Raw genomic sequence first — 15,126 nt, forward strand, 5'->3', positions numbered from 1 at the left:
GCTAATTACAAACTGCGAATGAGCAGGGAGAAGCTTTGTGCCTGCTGTAGCGGAAGCAAATGTTAACACAATTCTTATTTAATGCCAGTCTTCCAAATCACATGCATCACTGGGAGCATGCATGATGCCATGCAGGTGACAGACAGCACCAGTAAGACAAGAACTCCCTTGTCTAAAGGCATGAGATAAACCAGCAAAACAAATAGTGCACAGACATTTTGGAACAAAACACTGATTGAATGACTGTGTTTTAAAAACTGTTAAAATAGGGATCATAGCATATTTTAGCAGGATGATTAATCCAAATACACGGCTATATGGGAAGGGGGGAAGTCAAATGGGTGTCTGCAGAGACCAGGGGTCACTGCTGATGATCACAGGGAAAACATGGCTCAAGGAAAGGCTCTGTGCAGACAGGTATGAGGATATGAGAAGCATTAAGTAGTGAAGCTAATGTCTAATCATTCTTCTGAAACAAAAATATTCCTCACATGGATGACAATAATAGTAGTTGGGAAACCAGCACTTCCATCAATAGTAATTAAATCTCTATTGCCCAAATCAGAAGTGTGTAAATGCAGACAAGAGGCATTTACCCCTCATTACTGCATGGCTTCTGTCACACCTAGCTGTTAGAGGAAATTGCTCTCCCACGGACCAAGGACCTGTGACATTTCTCCTCACCCTCACCAGGGCTGGGCAGGACCTTGCTGCTCTGCTTCATCTCTGCCCAGATGGTGGTGGAGAAGCAATTCCCACAGCCCCTGGCTAAGGACAGTAACCAGCTTACGACAGCTGGTGAGACACCAGTTAGGGAAAGGTTTGCCATCTATCCAAACCAATTAAAAAACAAAATAAATGAAATAAAATAAATAAAATAAAATAAAATAAAATAATAAAATAATAACATGGCTACAAAACTGTGGCTCCACAACAAAGCTGGTCTGTTTTAAATTGTGACAATCTTAGATGTTGTAGACTAGTTTTTATATTTTTTTTAACGCAATAGCTGGCATGCCCTGAAGTGGGGAATACCAAATTAATCCTAGCTGCAAATTGTTCAGCCTGACAGTCCGTAGTTTAATCTTCCGACTGTGACTGATAGCAAGCTTGTATCACTTAGCACGCTTCTCAGGGGCTTGGTTCAATTAGTCTGACTGTTTTATCTGCAGATACTTTTGATTCACACAACCCGTAGATGACAGTTCAGGAGTGCACACATTCCCCAAAGCTTCCCACCATCACAGCGGAGCTCCAGCGTCTCTCCCGTGCAGGATCATTGGTAAGCCATGCATAATTCAGTACGTTTCTTAGAGCAACTATCACTTTGCCAAAGGAGCAGGACTGAGTTACGCGCTTAAGAGAGAGTTTCTTAGCATCAGCTGTTTTCTTCTACATTTTCATGCATCTTTCAGGTTTAAGCTTTTTAAAGCTATATATTAGACATTTTTAGAACCCACTAGCTATTAACATGCTTGGAAAGCATACAGAGACCATGACGCTACCTCTTATTCTTACTTTCCCACACAGCTTGACAGTGTACAGGCCTGTTCTGTATCTAAATTTACAAGCTGTGACAAGTGATAAATATCCTAATTCTAAAAGGCTATTGTGTACCTCTGAGACAATTAAAATTCCTTAGATACCTAGATGCAGTACATAATACATTTAGTCAACATTAGAACATGTCAGAGGAGGAACGTTTTATCCCAGGATATATCCAAGCATCTAAAAATAGGCTTTCTGTTTACATAGAATTATCGTAATAACGTTCATTGGAAAATCCCCTTTCCTCTGATTACAAAAGTAATATTAATTCCTAGATCATCTCATGCTGTGTAGTAAGAACTGAGCAGAAGATTTTATAAAAGTGCCAAATCAATTTTATATATGTGTGTGTGTATATATATATATATGTATATATATATGTATGTATTTTAAGGAGAAAAATACAGGCTAAAAGTGATGCATTTTTAAGTCTTTCATCTAATCCAAGAAAGTCTTGCCACACACTTCAGGGTATGGACTGAGCTCTGGCCCACCCTAATCCATACAGTTTAGCAGAAGGAGAAGAGCATACAAGGGTTTCCCAGGCTTGTTCATAAGACGTTTTGATCAAGGCATGCCATTTTATTCAGAACATATCATTCTTCTACTCAGTTTTGCTTAGTTTTCTCTGGAGGTTGTACATACATTTCCAAAAATGGCTGGCAGGAAGGCAGTATAACAGTAATTTGTGATAGAAAGGAAGTTAACCACTGACTAAATATAAATATTATGCTATCACGGCACCTGAAATATACACTATTTTTGAGATGCAAAGCAGTGGTAGGAAATAACTAATTCCTTCATTTACTGTATTCCTTCTCTATTTTTAGTGATGAAGTAAAAGGGTGACTCCCAATTCTTCTCTGCCAGTTCGAAGCTATTTTCTTTCTTTGTGCTCAATTAAGGAGTATCATGGAATTTGTCTTTTTTGAGAAGGTTGTTTTGAAAAAGAAAACAAAAAGAGAAGACCAATATTATGGTCAGCTGGAGGAAGGTTCATGATATGGAAGAACTAACTGGTCTAGGCTCATTTTGTGTCATCAAGGTCCACTGTGCAGAGTTGGTGTTGCTGCTGGTATCAGTCCACCAGCCAGCCAGTGTAGGCACCATCTCCATTGTGTTCTGGACAGCAAGGTCTTTTTACGTAGAGACCCACATGATGCAGCACCTAATAGCCCAATTCAAACAGTGTGTGCTCAAATAACACAGTAGCTTTATGACCATTTTGTGAATCTGCATACAGCAAGAGTTGTGACCCATTCTGAGGTGGACCTCACCGACACACAATCAGACATTGAGGTTTGTATGGGAACTCTGCTGGCTGTTCCAGTAAGGTCCTATCCACATCTGTAAATCAGAACACTTTATTCTCTCATCCTAAATGCTCGTATTTGTACGTAAGTATTTCTGACTATGTAGACTTCTCTGGGCATGAAGATGGTAACTTGAAGTGTGATAAACCATATCAGCAGTCCATGAAGTTAGCAACAGCATAAATTAAAGACTTGCACCATGTAGCCCAGCTTATTTGACTCCATGCTACAAGGAACGGAGTGTTGGGGCTTGTTTGCAAACCACAGTTCAAGCAGAACAGCAGCAGTTTTCTCCCCTAACCACACCAAAACCACAGGTGTACCCTTAAGCTGCCACATGGGAGGCATGCTACCATGTCTCAGGCTCATGTCCAAGGGTGTGAACTTTGCTGACTGCTGATGGTGGTATTGCTGATGTCTAGTGTGTCCATAGCCTACAAGTCTGTGATAACTCCCACCTGGCAGGAAAATATTGTGCAATTGTTTACATTCCATTCAGCTTAGTGTTCTTGGTTGAAGGGTCTCAGTTTGTCTTTTTGTTTTTTTTCCTGCCAGTGTTGGTTTTACTTATTTCAGACCTCAGTTAGCTTTCTTTTAGCATTTAAATTAACTTTGGAAATCCCAAATTGAAAGCCTGTGGTCTCGCACCTGTCACAAGACAAAGAACCACACCATTTTGAGCTGTTTACAGCCCCATGTAATCTCACCAAGGCCTCTAGAGACTGTCAAGCAGCAAGTCAGAAGGAAAGGCTGTTTGAGCTGCAGGTTTTAAGTTCTTGGATCACAACTCACACACTGAAAGCTGCAAAAGATGCTGTTTCTTCTTTTTATTGCAGATATTCTCAAGAGCACCTGGAAGACTTAAATAAATGACCTCAATTTTTACCTGTTTGGGACTAGATTAGTGTGATGGAAAACATGTCATGGGTGAGACTCCAGCCCAACATCTACAGGGGAAAAGTTCTTCCTCTATAAATAGGGCCATGGTCTTTTGGCTGTAACACTTCTCTCACTACTAAATTAGAATTCACAAGTCTTCTGCAGGATTCATAATGGGATCAAAGATTAGAATCTTCTTTGAAGTTTGTCTTCCTTTGCTCCACTGTGAATACATACCTGCACTAATCCACCATGGTTCTCCTAAACTAATCAGCCACTCTCCCTCCCCAAAAGGGACAAGTACACAGGCACTTATTTGTGTTCATTTTCCACACTTCATTTTGCTAATTGATTTTTCAGGTACTGTAAAGAGGCCAGCTCTGTTTTCTAAAACATTTTGGTCTAAATGTGATTTACCAGTAATATTTACAGTACTTATAACTTTGATCCTATTTATTGCTAGTAAGGCACATAGTGGATTGAACTGTGTGCATAAGAAATTAATAATATTTCACCTCTGACAACAGCTAGTAATAATATGATTCTAATGAGATAATCTCAGGCTCACTTTTCTAAATCTAGTCCCTCCTGAGTGAGATCAAAGAAACACCGAACCTTAGGTTATTTGCCTCCTTTTTAGGAAAACAAGCTAACAGCTTCATTAACCCTAAGAAGAAATTACACAAGGGAAAATATATTTACAAAAACCCTTTAAAAATTTCCATAATTCAAAATCGTGACATGGATTTTTCTTTGTCTCACTGTGACTCAGAATTGGCTCATAACTACCATATTGAACTTCTTGTATCTTTAAATTAATGCTCATTTTTGGCAAAAAAAAAAAAAACTAAACAAGAAAAAAAGAAAAAGAGAAATGGAAGAGCTCTCACTTCTTCAAAGCTTTATTTCTTAATTTTTCTTTGGGCTAAATTAAGAGATTAAACCATTCCAATGAATGCCCAAAGGGTTCACTTCTAAACGAGTATTTCTCCCCTTATCAGATAGAATAGGAAGATTAGAGTATGAAAAGGAGACAATTTATAGTGAGTTTTCTGTTCTTCAGAGGGGTTTTAATTTGGATGTGACAGATATGTTCCTGTTGCTGCTTGCCTTCGTATTTTCCAAAGGACATTTTAAGTGCTACTGTTCTGAGTGCCATGCAACCCCAGAAACACGTATGCTGTGCTTGTCCTTCTTTCAGACTCCAGAGTGACCAAGGCTTTTCCCCACACTGTCAAAGTCGCACTCCACTGGCAGGTCCCTTCTAGCCCTGGCTGCAGAGGGGACCAGCCTCCTGTTCCCCTCACATCCCTATCCAAGGGGATTTGCTTCAGGCTCTGGGCAGGCTAGATGCTTTAGAAAATGTGATTTAATGACTGAAAAAAATATAGTTATTTTAGAAATGGTTTCGCTGATTTCTTTGCATCCCTCTCAGAAATTAATGAAGCCCAGTTTACTGCAACAAAAAAAGGGGTCATGATCTCCTCTGGAAAAATGCAGAACAAAACCAGCCACAGGACATCTTCAAAATAAAGAAGGGGCTGATGAAACAGCCCAGTACAGGAGTACCTAAGCAGGTTGCCACAGTAGATACATTCAAGAGACTGATCATTGAGTCAACATCTCCTACCGCATCAAGAGAGAGATATTAACAGTTTGGGTGCCTGTGATGGGAACAGCCTAATTGCGGGGCAATGCACTACCTTCTTCAGTAAAACTGGTATTTGGCAGCCTGGTGTGTGAGTGGTTTGGACTGCTCTTTCCCTCTGCAGATTAAACACTAAAAGTCACAGTGACTAAATTAGGTGTTCGTAATCAGTCAAATAACCCTGTCCGGAAATGGGCCAGGAAAGAGGATTTGTCACTATCTATTTCTTCAGTGTGGCCCAATAACCCAATATCTGTGCAAACATTTGTGCTTTCCCACCTCATTTTACAGATGGGAAAGTGTGGTAAATAATTTAAGTCACTTTCAAAAAGCCAGACAGAAATAAGTGCCAAAAACTGGAACTGGAGCTGCCAGGTCTGAGCCAGGACAACTATAGCACACAGACACAGAACCTTGCAGAAAGGCCTTCTTATACCTAAACCCACAGATTTTATGTGGCATTTTACAACAATAACAAACATGATGATTAAGCACTCTGTTGAAGCTGAGCTGGCACAAGAGCTTGGTAAAATTCTTTCAACTGTTCTTTGCTCATAAAAAGCGGGGTTTGCAGAGTTGAGATTTTCACAGATTTTTTTCAGTTTTGACAAACTTCAGCTCAGTAAATTTGCCACCCCTCCAAATATTTCAGGTCACTATCTTCATAGAAAAATAGTTCTGCATTTCCAAAGCAGCTTGGTCTTCCTGCCTTTACTTATTCACAGCAGGCAGTGATGAAGACCCTCCCGTGGCGATGCTGCTTCCCTCTTCAGTGTGCTCTAACGGGCAGGGGAAGAGGTAACCGTGTAGACAGTAAAAGCATTATCTAAGCTATTAAAATATTGTCACATTTAAAATACTCTCACAAACACTGTATCTAAAACCCACTGAAATTGATGGACAATTTATACTTCACCACTGTTGTTTCAGTCTCTGCAAACAGAGAGAAAGCACTGTGCCTACACCTCCAAGTCATTCTTTGAAGGCTGTTTGTCTGTTTGTTTTTCAGCTGTAACAACTAGAGTACGAAAAGTAACTGCCGAGAGCCTAGAAGGCAGCTAAAATGTCTTTGCAGTCCTTGTTCTTCCTGGCTGACATACTGCACTTTTCCAGATGCTTTGCCCCACCAAGCTGAAAATTCTAATTTCACACAGTTCTATTTTAGTCCTATTCAGAGTGAAGTGATGGCATAAAGTGAATCTTTCATCTAAATATTGATATCAGAATAAGATAAAAAGGAAAAAAATGAATTTGTCATGTAGAAAAATGACCAGAAAATCCATCATAGAAACATGATTGGAATGTATTTTCATATAGGAAAATCTTTGTATTTACTTATGCATTTAGAATAATCAGTATATCTGTCCATCACATCACAGTTTTGAATATTCTACCATTTTTGCAGGCAATTAGCCATCTATTCAAAGCTTCTGTGATCACTTTAATTTCCTCTTCTCTCCTCCCACCTGAATCTGACACTTTGACATCTTTGCTTATTAGAATGGAAACTCAACATGTAGACAGGCCAAGTAACGGCAGGTCAAAAACCAGCAGGAAATCTATACATCGAAGAAGGGATTGTGAAAGTTTACACAAAACAAGCAGTTTCATATTTCTATAATTTTAAACGAAACAATAGCTGTCGTGAGATACTAATGCAAGTTTTGAAATATTCATCACCATTTTCTTGCTCAGTCTGAAAAGAAATTGCTTCAGCACTCAGAGCTGTGGATAGATATTGAATAGCATTATGTCTCCTAGTCTAGCACCTCACTGGAGAAGAATTGCCTCTAACATCATGCTATTATTCTATTTTAAGAATCTTAAACAACTGGGATTTCATCTCTTGAGTTGGAAGATTATTTAACAGACTAGTAGACCTTATGACTACAAAGTGTTTCCTGATATTATACCTACATTCTTCCACTTCTGGAACTCAGCTATCATCCCTCAACTCATTCTAAACAATCTGTCTGTCTTCCATTCCTCCACACATCAAACTGTTTCATGGTTCTTAATGAACTCTTTCCAATGTGGTGCTTATAGCATGTTAGAGTCTATTCTGATGAAGTACATAAAACTAATTACATGTACAGGATATTCAGCCCATCACTAGAAATGCAGATAAAAGCAAGTGGGAGAACTCTAAGACCCTTAAACTAGTCAAACAGACACTACAGCCTGGGCAGCGTGTTACTGTATTGGAGAATCCCAAGATAATATTGGGAGCCACATCTCACAACTGTGGGTATGATGTGAAATTGTTGTGTATTCAGATTCAAAACCTCTTAGGCAAATTTTATTGAGGCAGACACAGGAGAAGCTTCAATATAGTGTATTTAAAATTCCAAGAGAAACGTTATTTATTTTGTTATAAATTATCTATTTAGGTTTTTTCTTTACGGTGACACAATTGTTTCATTCCACTCCAAATCATACTGGTTTTAAACTTAACATGACACTGCTAGTCATTCACTTTTTCTCATACTTAGCAGAGAACACTCATGACCCTTATAGACAAATTGAAGTGTCTAAATGTATCAATTCTAGCCAATTTGGAGTGTAAACAAACTCGATAAGGTTTTTGATATACAAAAAAACCCCGCTTAAATAAATAAAATTGGTTTAGAAGATCATGGATTTTTAAACCTCAAATGTAGTAGGCCAGATATGAGGGTAAACATGAACTTTTCAGGTAATCATGAACACAAATGCTACTGGAAAATCTGTCTGTAGCACAGACCAAATCTTGGGGGGGACCTGATAGCAGGACCTGGAGCTGAGCCTCAGCCCAGGGTTTCCCAGCTGTCCCACATATTGTGGCACCAGGCCATGTGGCTTAGCTCCAGCAGAAGACCTCACCTGTGCCTTGCTGCAGCTCAGTACAGAGCTTAACATGTGAAAAGCCATGGGATGAGAGGTGTGAAAGTGGCAGGGAGAGCTGCGCACTCCACACTGAGCAGAGTGGAACATTAACCAAAGGACGGACCCTCTCCATTGGTACAGGGAGTTCTCACTGCCTCCGCTTCTCTGAGTTGTTTTGATCGAACACAACTTCCCTTGTTTGCCATTTGGAACAAAGAGCTCGCCTGAACCACTTGAACCATTTTATTTTGAACAAGGCAAGACAGCCTATGGTGAGCTGTGGTGATCTCCCCTGCCTGATCCTAGGATCCAGCTTTGAATGGAGTAGTATTCGGTTTCTGTTATTGCATCCCTCAGCAAGGCAAGAAGCGAGGCATCTTCTTTAGCAAGGGGAAAAGCTGCCTAACATGCCACCATCATCTCAAATGAGCTTCATGGACCCTGGCTTCCCTGTGTGCAAAGCACAAGTAAGCACCAGAGAGTGGACTTTAGGTGGTCAAAATGGGCCAGTGACCCAGGCTTGCAAGTCAGGACCCTGCCCCAGCAGCTGGTGAGATATTGGGTAGTTTGGCTGCCAGAATTGTCCCTCCAGCCCCAGCCAGCAATTGGGCACGACCCCATAGGAGCAGAGCCCTGTTATGACTGATCCTGATTAGCAGCTGATGGCTCAGCTGTCGAAGTTGGCATGTTATCGGTGAAGTGTAGCCTGGCTTATACTCACACCCCAGGGACAGTATTCCAGGAAAGACCAGAAGACAAGCAGGCGAGTGCCGTACAGCCTGCCCTGTCCCTACCAAGGGAAAAGAGCACAGTCCCACCGCTGCAAATCCATTTAATTGAGTCAATCAGAATACCTGAGCTATTGCCAGAAAGTCAGCCAAGGAGTGCAGCACAGGCTCCATGCACATCCAGGCTTACTGCTTCCAGAGAGGTCAAGGGAAGGGGAGAAATCTGGTGAAGAACAAAGCTGCCGCATCACAGCTCTATTAACAAACTTCCCCACAACACAAACATCATGTCTCCTTACTCTAAACAAGTGAGGTTTTATTCTCTAGACAGCAATTAATCAGTATTAGTATGCCAAAACGAGACACTCGTTGGTATTTCTGAAACCAAATGCAACCATGACAGGTTTGGGAAGAGCTAGCACTATGAGACATCAGGCAGGGGAGAAAAAAGCAAAAACAGCATCACACTAGGACCTCTACCAGAATCGCCATTTCCCCTAAAACACTCTGCCTCTAAAATAAATCTACATTCTACTGTCATCCAGCCATAGCCACCTGCTTCTTACCAACTTAGAGCACATTGTGGCTTTTCTTTTTAATGGCAGATATAAGATCCTGAGGTGATTCCCTCCAATTACAAAAGTGGCAGTTCCTCTATTTATAACATATGCACGCTTGTGAGATGTTTTCAATAACTTCTGTCTCACTGACATGTAGAGATGCTACTTTCATAGGAGATTGTGTTATCTTATATCTTTGAAGATTTCTAAAGCTAGATCATTTTGCATTTTCTACCCTACTGAGCTAAGAAATTAACAGTAAAACTTTACCCTGCCCTCTGGGAAGCCTGATTTGGTCAAAGACATGGTCTCAGGCAGTAACTACAGAATCAGCTATTTATTTAATGTAAAAAAACATACTCTTCCAGCAGACAGTGAAGGGAAGAAATAATACGTCATGCTAAGATTCCTGAGCCTACATCTACTCCTGGGTTACTTTCCGTGCATGTTGAAATGCTCTGCTGATCTGTGTTAAATAGGTTGCGGTAGAATGGAAGACAACTAATTTGTTCTCCCTGGGTGTCAGGCAACTACTTTAACTCTTGCTGGCACATAGAATTTAAATAGAAAAAGATGATACAGTTTCACAGCGTTAATATTTCTATGAAAGGTAATAACAGTAAGGAAACTATTTTTTTCCCTCCCTACCTGTCCTAATAGGATTGATGAATGGGAGTTGTGCTGCCTTTAATCCAAATAAAGCGGGTGATGTTATGTGTCTTCTCATATGATGACTTACCCAAGGGCTGACATCCTAAACACAGCATGTGCGCTCATCCCCTTGGCAACACACCTTTCTCCCTCTCTCATCCCGGTCCAGGAGGAAGTTTTATCTATTTGGAATTAAAGACAAGTAAAAGACTTCTGGGCTGGAGAGCCGTGCATGTGAGAGGAACCACGTCAGACAGATGACTATTGAGAGGTGCACATTCTCTTGCCCTACTGTGGAGATGAAGGGAAACTAGACTACTGCTTAGATGAGCTATCTAACTTATTGGCAAAAGCAAAAATTATATATCCTAATTTTCATCAGGTGACAAGCTGAGCTTGTCCCTGCAAAAATTTGTACAAGAAGAGCACCTCCCTCAGGTAATTTTCATATTCATCTGGAAACATTCTCGCAACATGCACAAGCTGGTCACAAAATCCTAATCTCAACATTAAAGAGAATTCGCATTTTCACCTAAGTGGGCTGGAACAGAATGTATTCACCAAATACTTTCACATCCTTCTGATGATTGGAATATGGTTTCAGTTTTTATGGGCTTAATGCACAAATATAATACAAAGATACACCAGAATATACAAATGAAATCAGCTTCTTTTAAGATGAATAGTCAGTTGTAACTTTCTGGGTCTAAGATCAGTAATGCTTCCTCCACTGTTTCTGAATGGAAATCAATTGACTCAGATTCTACAGTCTGGAGTACTTGCCTTTTAGAGAATTCCCATTTGTATGCATCCACTGTGTTCAAGGGTAGTGCTGTACCTACTGACGTTATTTTTTTTTCAGATTCACACCTGAAATTGTTAGACAACATTTCCTGCAGAGATGTAGCTTAGATCTAATCAGAAATCAGGTAATTCTGTCACTAACAAAGGCTTTACGTAACCAGAGACCAAAAGATTACAACATCATATGAAAGGAAAAGCTTTCCAAGGGCATAAATGTCGGGTAAAAGCACAAAGCAAAAGAAGTTGCCTACCATCAAAGTAAAGTTTATTCAAAAATAAACAGAAATGAGCAATCAGTCCAACAGTAAAACAGGACAGAAATGCATGTTTGAGGGCATTGGAAAAGTTAGAAGTTCCTGGACACGTTAGTCTTTGGCATTTCAATTATGCCTTATAGAAGGGGAACAAGAAAATCCCTAGGGTGTTTTAAACATTTTCATTTTATTTAATTCATTTCAAATTAATACGAACACTGAAAGATTTTGGAGCCTGCAGCATCTTGTCTCCTCTGGCACTTCAGATCACCTGGCGTGTCCCCCCACATTTCTCCCAGGCTGATATCACTGGCTTTGATATGGACACAGTTCAGGATCAATCCAGTCTTCAAAGAAAAATGGGCATGAAAATCCCTCAATCCCCCTTTCTGCTCTGACCCCAGGGCACATGCACACTTCCCAAGGACTGCACAATCCAGTGGGTATTATTTTGTACTTAATAAAATTAACCGTCGTTACAGAAATCGGATTTGAAATGACATTTCAGCCATGAGATCCTTCCAAGTCTGGTAGGTGAGACAATAGCTACGATATTAGTTCTGATCCCTTTCATATCACTGGCATTATTTGGTTAATTTTCTAAACTAAGTTTATTGCATTTGCATATTAAGAGGCAGAAGAAAAGCAGATGAGAAAGACTGTATTGCTCATTTTAGATAATCTTTGTTCTAAACTGTTCTACATGGCTGCAATGTACTTACCAAACAGTTTACTGTGATTATTTACTGACTTCATCTTGTAAAAAGGCATATTCTAAGTAAAAAAAAAAAATACAAAAATGCCTCAGGTTCACTCTTAATGTGATTTTCTCTGCAGCAAGGAAATCATCCCCTTTTATATGCAATGTACATTCAGCACCTACTCATCTATTATTAATAATATTTTTAATTATTACACTGGGAAATCAAGATACCAAATCTACAGCCAGTGGCACAGTAGGGATTAGTGAGTGCTGCAGAGATTACATGAGTCCTAAATTAGATGCTGACTCCAGTCGGGACAGTCCTGGAATACATCTATTTAACATCCCCCCAGAAGCAAGACTGCATTTGGACTTACGGTTGGTTGTCCTGCTTTGATCACTCTGAGCACTGTCATTTGACTGGTTGCTGGAGACAGAGGATACGCTTGAGCTCCTGACAAAACCAAATGAGGCCAGTTTAGCTGCTGGCAACCGTGAATAACCTGGAGGACGAAGTCCAGACTGGCAGGGCTTGGGGAGATTTGACTTTGCAGCACTTGGACATGAGCCTTTCTTAAGATCAACTGAAAGAAGGAAAAAGAAAGAATTTTTTATAAAATAAACTGTACTGGAATATGCTGACCATTACCACCAGCCACATAGACAGTATAAAGACTGAATAGAAGTTTTAACAGCTGCTGAAACTGCAGTGATGTCTCATTCTTTGCTCCACTGAAAAGTTCTGTGGAGCAACCAGAGGCCACAATAATTTTTAAAGTGTGAAACGCAGCAAGGACCCATGAGGCATAACTTAAACTTCCAGCAAAGTGATGTGGTTCAAGTCTACTAAGTTTTTTTTGTTATCTTCTTTTATGTTGTATCACTCTCTAATTTTACCTTTGTTATGTGCCAATTAAAAGAAACTCATACACAGAGACAAACATGCTAAACATAGCCTCCAATTTTGGAAACTGTTGTAGAACACGAACAATCCTCTTCAAGGACACAGGACTTCTTTATATTCCATCAAAGAAAATGCTTATTTGAAGCCCTTCTTTCAAATTTTGCTAAAGGAAAATGTCCTTTTCTTGCACCAAGCCTTGGAACAAGGACACGACCTGTAAAGTTGTACTTTTTAAACAAACCACCAGCCATTTCCACTGATGGACTTCTCACCGTAAACCATCAGCCTGTGTGAACTGGCACCAACTAAGTCTTAGAAAACTGCCCATAGTGGGCTTACAGCAGATGAAGTTAGACAACAACAGTAGCTCAGGTACCACCTCTGCCTGTTGTAACTACTAACTGGTCATCTGTCCTAACCTATATTCTGCTGCTTTTGCTCTGGTGAACTTTTCTAGGCAAATCCAGAACATAGGGCCATAAATGCCCCAAATCGTCTTCAAGGACCAAAGATTAGAGTTTGCTTTTGATTGGAAGGTCTGGATACCAAGTGGATCTGGAACTCAACTATACATAAAATTAGGACAGAGCTTTTCTTTGTAAGTTTGACAATGTCAGATTCCTGTTCCTGGTAGAATCCTGAGCAGCAAAAGTATATACTAAAAGAAAGGCAAAAAATAAAACAAGCAACCAACCACAACAACAACAACAACAACAACAACAAAACCCCAAACAACAAAAACCACAAACCCAAAAAACTAGCAAAGTTCTCCAAAAGCTAATGCTAAAGTATTTAATAAAACATCAGTACTGGTGGGTTAGGAGACAAGGCAGCATTAAAACTATCAACACAGTTTGCCAGAAAAGGCCACAAAGTCACCCTTTTTCCATTATTTTTTCAGTGAACTCTATTTGTGCTTCAGATTGACACATACTTCAAAGGAAGAAGTGAACATTCATAATATAAAGGAAAAATCGAAATTAACTGCACAGTAAGAATACAGTCTTCATATTATTACAGCGTTTAATTCTTCTGTAAACTATGTAGGTCACAGCCTTATTAATTTTAATGAAGCATTACAGTTTGAGAAGACTTTACAGAAAACAAGACTAACTCCTTTGAGCAGAAAAATGCTATGGGGATTTTGAAAGATATTTGTGTACCTCATCACAATAATAATACTAAGCTTTGTTTAACAAAACCAAGGCTTTTCTTTTGAAATAGAAATATGTGTTACACCAAGCTATAGAGTTTTGTTATCCTATAAAAGACATCAAAAACGCTCCTTGCTCAACAGTTTATATACTATAAACTCTTAAAAATGCATTTTTGTACCCACTTTTCACAAGTTGAGCTTTTATTACGACACAAAGAGATGGATATCTGACTGCAGCACCTTTACCAGCCCAGAGGAGGACATGCTGTGGAGACTAATCCAAACGAAAATGACAAATACCTACAGCGTGTAATAAAAAGCTGCTAAAACCTCATTCACTTTTTTTTTTTTTTTTTTTTTTTTTTTTTTTTTTTTTTTTGTACCAACAGGGACAATTTTGGACTCTATTTTGGATTCTGTTCCTGACTCTGGCTTCACTTGAACTACGTGAGGATGGGCTCAGAGGTAGCTGTGGGCTCCAGGTGCAGGTGAAGGGCACATCAGCACGGAGAAGACTTAAGTAGTGATGTTTACTACCAGTTTACTGCTAGGCTTGTGCAGCATTGCTTTGATAGTGGTCTGTTACAGCTGGTTTATGGTCATCTGCAAAGCACCAGCAAGCCAGATGTCTTCCCTCCCCACTGCCAGGGACATTCACATCATACCTATTCACATCCACAGCAAAGTACTGCAGAACCTGATCTCAGTATGCTCAATGCTATCAACACAACTTACAATCAGTGTGAATCATGTTAACTGATTTTCATGTAGGAATGGGAAAAAAGTGTCCAGTAAAAGCGTTTAAGAGTCCCAAGTGCTAAAAGTGGCATGCTAATTATCTTTCAGACGGAATTTCTATATATGAGAGGACAAATGATTGGCTTATACTGGTGTGAGGCTGCAGTTTTACCACAGAAGGATGATCCTGTGCTTTCTCTTCCTCAACCAGACTCAACATTCCCCCACCAATGCTGATACCTCTCACTACAAGAAAGATATTGAAGTGCTGGAGTGAGTTCAGAGAAGGGCAATGAAGCTGGTAAAAGGGTCTGGAGCACAAGTCTGATGAGGAGCGGTTGAGGGAACTGGGGCTGTTCAGCCTGGAGAAAAGGA

The 15,126-nt window shown here is 39.9% G+C and overlaps 1 protein-coding gene across 1 annotated transcript in view; it reads right to left on the minus strand.

The window, feature by feature from the left end:
• The window catches only part of MTUS2 (microtubule associated scaffold protein 2), a 319,109-nt gene that overhangs the window by 155,967 nt on the left and 148,016 nt on the right, over positions 1 to 15,126 (minus strand). The window contains exon 6 of the mRNA XM_082074597.1: positions 12,331 to 12,537. Coding sequence (XP_081930723.1) covers positions 12,331 to 12,537 — 207 coding nt within the window. The remainder of the gene's footprint in view (positions 1 to 12,330; positions 12,538 to 15,126) is intronic.

The sequence above is a fragment of the Streptopelia decaocto genome (assembly GCF_964273445.1).
Source record: "Streptopelia decaocto genome assembly, chromosome: 1".
Lineage (NCBI taxonomy): Eukaryota > Metazoa > Chordata > Aves > Columbiformes > Columbidae > Streptopelia > Streptopelia decaocto.